General features: G+C 56.5%; 4 protein-coding genes across 4 annotated transcripts in view; 2 read left to right on the top strand and 2 right to left on the bottom strand.

Moving 5' to 3' along the window:
- CHGG_08507 (DNA-directed RNA polymerase II subunit RPB2) overlaps positions 1–79 on the top strand; it is a gene marked incomplete at both ends in the record, with an annotated part of 4206 nt that extends 4127 nt beyond the window's left edge. Inside the window, one exon of the mRNA XM_001226433.1 lies at positions 19–79. Within this exon, the coding sequence (XP_001226434.1) occupies positions 19–79 (61 nt within the window). The remainder of the gene's footprint in view (positions 1–18) is intronic.
- A 1161-nt stretch (positions 80–1240) lies between these two features.
- On the top strand, positions 1241–1913 carry CHGG_08506 (uncharacterized protein; the record flags this gene model as incomplete). The annotated part of the gene is made up of 5 exons (XM_001226432.1): positions 1241–1243; positions 1338–1367; positions 1448–1481; positions 1598–1698; positions 1767–1913. The coding sequence occupies 5 exons, from the start codon at positions 1241–1243 to the stop codon at positions 1911–1913; spliced, it is 315 nt and encodes a 104-aa protein (XP_001226433.1).
- A 298-nt stretch (positions 1914–2211) lies between these two features.
- CHGG_08505 (uncharacterized protein) lies at positions 2212–4131 on the bottom strand (the record flags this gene model as incomplete). Its single annotated transcript, XM_001226431.1, has 3 exons — positions 2212–3926; positions 3998–4046; positions 4105–4131. The coding sequence occupies 3 exons, from the start codon at positions 4129–4131 to the stop codon at positions 2212–2214; spliced, it is 1791 nt and encodes a 596-aa protein (XP_001226432.1).
- A 1308-nt stretch (positions 4132–5439) lies between these two features.
- CHGG_08504 (uncharacterized protein) lies at positions 5440–8176 on the bottom strand (the record flags this gene model as incomplete). The annotated part of the gene is made up of 4 exons (XM_001226430.1): positions 5440–5814; positions 5904–6692; positions 6969–7051; positions 7801–8176. The coding sequence occupies 4 exons, from the start codon at positions 8174–8176 to the stop codon at positions 5440–5442; spliced, it is 1623 nt and encodes a 540-aa protein (XP_001226431.1).
- Between the last annotated feature and the right edge of the window lie 194 nt (positions 8177–8370).

Below are 8370 nucleotides of genomic sequence, written 5' to 3'. Positions count from 1 at the left end.
CTTATGATTTGTATGAAGCGTGGATTTTGCTGCGGTTGTGGTTTGGACGGTGGCCCCGTTTGATGCCGGCAAAGGGTGAAGGGCTTTGCGATTCCATCACAACCACTCTGCAAGTAAAATCCGGTAATTTAGTTTTGAGGAAGGGGGTTTTGTTTTATTGCGTTGTGAGATACCATACTGTAGCTTCGTTTAGCAAAATGCAACCGACTTGGAGATTATCTATGACTCTATCTTGCGTGGTGGTTATAATCGTTTACAATATGGTACATGTGGTGTGTGGTGTGCATCATGGGCCACCTCGTGGCCATAGCCTCCCAGGTTCTTTTCCTGCCGTTTCCGTGGGTATCGTCCTACGTCTTTTCCTCATGCCACCCTTCCGTTTCCTCTGACGTCTCGCGAAGTTCAAGGCTACCTCCCTGTCCCTCCAGACCCCCCGGATCCCTCCGCCGTACTGTCCCGCACCGTCTGCTCCTTCTTGTACTCGGCCTCGAGCTCCCGCTGGATATCGAAGTCGGCCTGGCGCTCACGTTTGATACGTTGCTGCTCCATATCGCGAATCACACCCTCGTGCATCGCCTAGAGGTGGGTGGCGGGAGTCGTTAGCCTAGGTCGCTTGGTCGAGACGAATGGAGCCGTTCCAGCGAGGAGAAGGGGGGGCAATGACGAACCTGTTGCTCGGCCTTTTGCTGAAAGTGCACAAATACCACCGTGCTCATGGCAAAGAGTGAGGTGCCCAGAAGGGTCATCTTGGAGGCGCGGGACATGGTGGGCGGCGTGAATTGGTACCTTGGACGCGCTATTGCAGAGGCATCCTGTGGGTTTCTTGGTGTTGGAGTCGACCTCGTTCGGTTACCAATGCTCCGATGAAGCCCGGTTGCAAGCGGCGGCTTAGCTTGATGATGCTTGTTTTGCCGGGCCACACCGCCTGTCTCGGCTCGGCAAAGCGAGCGAGTGAGCGCCAGTTCAGTGAGGGGCGTGGGTGGGGCGGTGCCGTCAGCGCGGGCAGGGGAAGCTGTGCCGCCTTCGAGCTGCGGCTGTTGGTGGATGGCTTGTTTCCACCGACGGCTCCATCCGCCTTGCTTGCGACCGACGACTTGCATTGTATCTCGAGACCAACAACTGAACGGTGCTTGCAACTCTTTGCAGGGACACTTGATACCAACGGCACTACCCTTTGATCACACCTGACGATTACACCTACCACATTCCATTATCGTTAACCAAAGACGAAGCTCCTAAGATGGTACGGGTTGGAGCTGTTGCATCGGAGCCGTTCTCACACGAGATCCGGATGCTGGCTTGTTTGAGTCTTGCTAACGTTGGGACAGTCTGCGCAGAACTCAGCGGGCATTCAGACCCTCCTCGATGTACGGCCCTTTTCGATCTCGATAGCGCGACGCTTTCTCCAAAAACCGGTGGGGAATCAGCACTGACTGACACGGAGTAGGCCGAGAGGGAGGCATCCAAGATTGTCCAGAAGGGTATGTCCACCGACAGTCAGCCATCCCCATAGCAGCACTAACATGCATCCACCGCAGCGCGAGAGTGTACGTCCCAACAGCGCCCGACAGCCCGACAAACGACTGACACCATCCAGACCGCACCAAGCGAGTGAGGGAAGCACGCGACGAGGCCAAGAAGGAGATCGAGGCATACCGCGCGGACAAGGAAGCCGAGTACAAGGAGTTTGAAGCACAGGTCTGTCGACCTTGCCAGGAGCCACGTTACCGAGGGGGATGCTAACTGTGTGGCCACAGCACACGCAGGGAAACAAGGCGGCGGAGGAGGAGGCGAACAAGGAGGCGGACGAGAAGATCAGCGAGATCCAGGAGGCTGGCAAGAAGCACCGCGACGAGATCATCAAGAACCTGCTCTCGGCTGTCTCCCACGCGCACCCTACCCCTGTTTCATGAAGGGTTGAATAGCGACATGGGGGGGATGGAGAAGGCGGTAGGGGGGCGTACATGGCGGGCTGCTTTATCGTACGGACTCTGCGAATGACGGGAAGGATTAGACAGCACGGGTCGTGGGAAACAATGTATGATGGCGACGCTGCATCGGTCAGAGCATCATAAGCTCGAGCTAGGCTAGTGTCAACGAATTGGACCTTCAGAACGTGACATTCAAGGATCGTGAGAACGGCCGGTGGCCATGGTATCTTGGTATCTAAGTTGATTTACACTTCCTTATTATAAGACTTCCGTATCCACCTCATTGAAGGAATTGGACGAGCGTCTTTAACATCTCCTTCGTCTCCTTCCCTTCCTCCGACTCAACGTCAATGCCATCAATCTGCTCCTGGATAGTTCCCCTAATATCCGCAAACGACTCATCCCTATCGGCCAAGAGCGTCTGGATTTTTTTCTTTGCCCCGCTGTCTTCGGCAATGAGCCACGCGAGAATCACGTCAATCGTCTGGAGGCGGAAGAGACCGGCGTCGAGACGGCGCGAGAACCACTCGCCCGCCATTTCCTCTCTTTCCGCAGCGTCCATGCCTTTTCGTTCCTCTTTGATCCGCTCATCCACTTGACCAATAACCGCCGCATAGTCTCGCCGTAACTGGACCAGCTTTGCCGTCTTCTCGTAGTCCTTCTCCACAAATTTGGCGAGCGCGCGGATCCGCTCCGCTGAATCGGCCGGCAGCAACCGCAGCATCGAGGCGAATATACCCACCAAGTGTTCCGTCGTCTGGTTGTCGCGCGTCTTCATGAACATGGTGAAAGTGGTCTTTAGCCCGCCGGCATCCACGATCTTTTGACAGACTCCAGCTCCAGCCGGCCCGCCCGCTGCGTGGTCGAGTAGCCTCAACGACGCTGGCTTGCTGAGCTTCCCCTCCTTGAGCATGATCAGGCAGAGCTCCACACCCTCGGCGTCCACGAACTTGGCCTTCCCCTCGGGCTCGTCCGCAATGCTCGTCAGAGCCTCAAACAGATTCTCCATGTATTCCTCCTCGTCCCCGCCCTTCTCCGGATCCCGCTTCCGGTACGCCGCCACAAGCTGCAGCATGTGATCCACCGCATCCAACCCCGCCAGCCGTCTCCTATTCTTCCCCGAGCTCTGCACCAAAATCGCCAGTATCTCGGCCGCATACTGCTTATTCTGCCCCACGGGCACCTCCTTCCTCCCCGCCCTCTCCAACAACCACTTCACCAACGCCTCCTCCTCTCCCACCATCTCGGCCGTCTCCAACCTCGAACACAAATTCTCTACCACCCCGAGCGCGCGATATACCCCCTCCCGATCCGCCTCCTGCGTCTCATCCAACCTCCCCAAATTACTCACCACCAACCCCAACAAATCCGCCTCGACCAACGCATCCACCAACGCCCCCCACTGCTCCTCCGTCGCGGCCACATCCTCATCCGTCAACTCCCCCACAATCTCCACCGCATCCAGCGCAATATCCGTATTCTCATGCGCCAGCAGCGACACCAGACTCCCCACGCAACCCAGGCGCGCAAACGCCGGATACAGCTCCGGGTGCTCGGACAGGATCGACAGCGCCTTGATGGCAGCATCCAGGTCCGCCTCGGAGTCAATAAAACGGGCCGGGTCCGACTCGTAGCGCGCGCGCAGTTCGGCGTTGCGCGTAATCTTCTTCTCAAAGGCCAGCGCCGCCTTCTTCAGCCACGCCTGGTCGATGGTTTCGTCCTCTGCGTCGGCGGCCGCGGCCGCGGCCGGGTTCGTGTCCATGTAGTTGAGGATCTCGCGCTCCGTGCGCGTGATGCCCCCGCCGAAGAAGCGCCCGTCTGCGTCGTCGCCGGGTTCGTCTTCATCATCGTTGGGAGGGGCGGATGGGCCGTAGTCGTCTTCGTCGTCGGGGGGTGGAAGGGAGGGGCCGGCTTCGGTGTCGGGGTCGTTGTTGTCTTCGATGTGGGCGTGTCGGGAGGTGGAGGGCGTGACTTTGGCGGATTTGTAGACTTCGGCTGGTGGGATTGGTCGCGTTAGTGAGGTGCGTGGGAAGAAGGGAGGACAGGGGAGGAGGGAGCAGACATACTTGGATCACGGATGGGGTCCAGCTTGCGTTTGCTGGGGAGTCCAGATTTCTGGGAAGGGTTAGATGGTTTGATGGATGGCAATGGATTGGTGCGGATGTATGCATACTTGGAAAAGTTCGTCTATGCTCGTCATGGTGGCGGACTTGTCAAGGTGATGATGTCGAGTGGAGGTTTGGGGAGGCTGTTCAGCCTTGCAGCGATCTGGAATGGGTTTGGTTGGAGTTTGTTCTTTGGCAGCACAAAGTAAATCCACACTGTGTTGTGTTCAGCGGCTGCCAAGCCAAGCACAGTGTGGTGGGTCCGTTGCCCGACTCACACCTAAACATCACGCAAACTTGAAACATTCAACACCAAGAAGAGAGCATTGCTACACGCTTCGCTGTTTCGACATTCCTAGATCCTGAATTGCTCATACCCGTGTTAATAATCCCCTTCTCTCCGACTTCACCGCACCTAAAACGAATCCCTAAAATGCCACCAACCGTTATCCTCGTTCGGCACGCGCAGGCACTACACAACGTAGAAAATAAGTTCCCAACTTCTATCCCTCACTAAGTATCTTAGATCACCCTCACTAACAAACCCCACAGGACTACTCTCTGCATGACCCGGTTCTCTCAGAACTTGGCCGCCAACAATGTGCCGAGCTGAAAGCCCACATTACACCTACGATACTCAAACACCTCGATGTTGGGCTCATCATCGTCAGTCCCTCAATACGGACCATTGAGACGGCACTACTTGCATTCGGCGACCTCATTGACAAGGGGGTACCAATCGTCGCTCATGCAGGGTGGCAAGGTAACTATGATTTGTTTATTGTTATCGAGTTAAAATTACTTCATCCCATAATTAATAATACCCTACCCCTTCCTTCCCAACCATGAATCCGAGTCAGGCCTGGATTCCAACCAAAGCTCTCTTTAAATCACTAACCCCATCACCACCACCTCACAGAAACCTCTCTCGCCCCCTGCGACACCGGCACCCCCCTCCCCACCCTGCAAACCCTCTTCCCCCAGGTCGACTTCAGCACCGTCGACCCGCTCTACCCCGACAAGACCTCGCCCGCCGCGGCCCCCATCTACGGGTGCACGCGCCGGGCCATCCTCGCGCGCGGCCAGGCCGCCCTGCGTGACCTGCGCGCCCGCCCGGAGAAGGCGGTGGTGGTGGTGTCGCATTCGGGGTTTTTGAGGGTGGGGGTGACGGGGCGGTTTTTTATGAATGCGGATTTTAGGGTTTTTGAGGTTCTTGAGGGCGAGGATGCTGGTGGTGAAGAGGGGGTGGGGTTGAGGTTGTGGGAGGGGATGGAGGCTGGGGGGGATGGGTTGGAGTTGGGATCGCGTTGTGCCGTTGGGGGATGGGTTGCCGGAGGGGGATGGGGGTGTGGATGGTGGTGCTGCCGAGGTGGTGGATGGTGTTTGAGGGGTGTAGAGGTCGTTTAATCCCCTGGGAGGTGGTCTTTTGAGTAGGGTATGAAATGCTCCACTGGGTCGCGGATTTTGTCCAGCCTCCGTTGCTCCGCCATCCAGCGGTTGTGCTCCCTGACCATCGCCGCCCTTTCTCTGATTGTCTCGTCTGTGAGCTTCATGAGTCGCCATGGCGAGGATAGGGCAAGGGGGTTGGTGATGGCCCTCGCTGGAGCCATGCTCCTAGCCAGAAGTCGGCGCCGCTGCATGCCCTGAAGGTCACCGTGCCATCTCCGAGATAAGACGCGGACGCCATAACAGTTTGTGCCGTGCTCGGTAAGCTCCCCCTCAGACCACAACCGAGCGGCCATGGTCTTGATATGGGTTGACGCACGGCCGTCGACGGCCTCCTTTTTGAAGTGTTCAAGGACCTTTCCGGGTAGCCTGCCCCGGGACGAGTCCGAGTAGGTCTGAAGGCAGCCTAGACACCACCGACCGTGTTGCGTCCGGCCGCGTCGAGGAAGGGAAAACGGATGTAGCTAGGGCCTGAGTACTGGCCGCTGCCGCCAAGGATCTCGACGAGTTCTTGGATATCGAGGTTCGGATGCCACCATGCCGCCTCCTTGGGCAAATGCGCTGCTAGATCGTACACTTGCTTGAAGCTCACCAACGAGCCCGATATACAGGGCAAGTCGTGGTCTGGATCGACGGCATAGATGTCCGGGGGTAACCGTAGCTCCGGAATCGAGGCGAGCTGCTCCTTCGTAAGGCTGAACAACGCCCCGGCTTCCTCTGGAGTACAAACCTGGAACTCCGCTTTCCGTATGAGGCAGTCGCCGCAGGCTCGTTGGCACGTCGGAAGGAAAAGGAGCGCCCCAAACCCGGAACAGGCGCGAGGGGAGCGGAGGGCGCGGCGGAGCGACGAGGCGGAGTGGTGGGCGAGCAACCCCGTGGCGCCAAGGATGGATACAGCCCCCTTGGCGTGCTCCATGACCTCCTTGTAAGCCGAGAGCGAGTGGACCAGGTTGTAGGCCCGGACGGAAACCCGCGAGAAGGCCAACATCGACTTCATGTCCATGCCCTCGAGGGTTTCCGTCAGCAGATCCAAGGGCCAGTTATCGAACCACCCGAGGCTTCCCGAGCTCGGGCGAGAGATGATCGGGAGACCCGTCGGCGGCAGGGCTACTCGGTATTCGTAGGGGTACTGGCCACAGACGCGTGGCCCGCAGCTCATGTGCGGCAAGACCAGCGAGCAGTACTCCCGGACAAAGTCAACACCAACCCGCTCAGGGATGTCAGAGTGGGTGTGACGAACCTACTTCAGGACCCTGTCCTGTTAGGGTTCAGAGTCGGTTGAAGGTAACCTCTCAAGGGTGCTTAGGTTCGGTGCAGCCAGAGGGTGCACAACAAAGACTTGTCTTAACAGTAGGCTCTTCGAGCTTGTAGCGAACTGTAGTTGTGATTGCTAACTGGAGAACTCCCAGAGCTCTCCAGATGGAGTGACTATATACTACCTCATTCCTGAGCTCTAGACTGCTCTCAAGAGCCCGCTAGAGCTCACAGCTCTCGACGGCTCTCGAGAGCCCCTCAGAGCAGCTCCTAACTGGCTGTCCTCCTTGGCTCTGGAGTGCTCCTTAGAGCACTCTGTGATTGGTTCGTTAAACGACTGGCCCGGGGCGTCCCTCGCCCCGGGGTCCCACTTGTTGGCATATTCGTGACACCTGCATTTGTTTAGATCCGGTCTATAAGGTGGGTGGAATGGTACCTGGCCAAAATGCATCGATATTTGGCTGTGAGTTCCCTGCCCAAAATTTCGGCCTTTCGGGCCGAACAAATAGAGGCCTTTTCTGCCTAGGTAACTAAGGTGTTTCTAGTTTCCATTGTTAGATCTGATACTGACTGGCACTTCTATCATAAATTTGGCCATTCTGAAAAGTTGTGGTTGCAAAAAAATCACGTGGTGCACGACGAAAGTTGGACAATGAGATTAGAGTTCATTAATGTTCTCTCTCTGCTGACATGTGGTTTTATGACGGACGTCAATCACGCTCCGAACCTCGTCAGCTGTCAGGCTGTCAAAAAGGTGGTTGTAGAATTCAAATGTGGGCGCCAGGCATTTGGTGGGGAGTGTACATCCAGGTAGGAAGCTGTTATGTATGTACAGTCAGTCTAGATGCCAAGCGCCACCCATAAAACACCATCGCCCCGATCGAAATCAAGTTGAGGTGGATAGACATGGCATGGTGCTTTGAAAACGCTCGCCGAAGGCTCTTCGTCTCTTGCGAAGATCCATCGATGGCACCGTTCTCCCGGGCCTTACGACTATCGCGTGTCTCTTTTAGGACATCAGAACTTGGTATCCAACAAGGTTAGGGCTTAATCATCCTACGCACCTTGGTGTACACAGTCGACCATGGCCTTTTGCGTCTTCGGCCCGTACACGGCAAGGTTCAGAACTGACGTCACCGTTGCCACGGCATACGGGATCCAATCACCCCTCCGCATAATTAAAGAAGAGACGCCATGTGGGGGAAAGGTTATGGCACTCAAAACGACCAGGGTTGTCTGGCTCAAGAAGTAGACGGGGAAGATGCGTCTTTGGAGCGTGGTGAATGCGGACCGAGGAAGAGCGATGAAGGCGACTTTGGTGTTGATGAAAGTTTGGAATAGTTCTGTGCCAAGAAGTGTAGAATAAAAGAGGACGTGGAATGGGGCAAGGTTGCTAAACAGAGCCGAAGCAACAGTGGTGAGGGTGTCGAGGATGGGCATGTTGACGGCGAAAAGGGGTTGTTTGAGGGTTAGGGTCAGCTTGGCTTCCTGCTCGCGATCCATAACAGAATCTCGGTGCTTACCTACCCAGGTGGGATTTATATTCCTAGGTCTCTGAGAGTTGCCGAAGGATCTCGGCAATACTTCCTTTTTCGTTACGCCCGCTTACCTCGAGGTTTGGAGAAGAGTGACGC

The sequence above is a fragment of the Chaetomium globosum genome, genomic scaffold, assembly GCF_000143365.1.
Source record: "Chaetomium globosum CBS 148.51 scaffold_6 genomic scaffold, whole genome shotgun sequence".
Taxonomy (NCBI): domain Eukaryota; kingdom Fungi; phylum Ascomycota; class Sordariomycetes; order Sordariales; family Chaetomiaceae; genus Chaetomium; species Chaetomium globosum.
The sequence above is the reverse complement of the archived record's forward strand: the minus strand, read 5'-3'. Positions and strand labels throughout refer to the sequence as shown.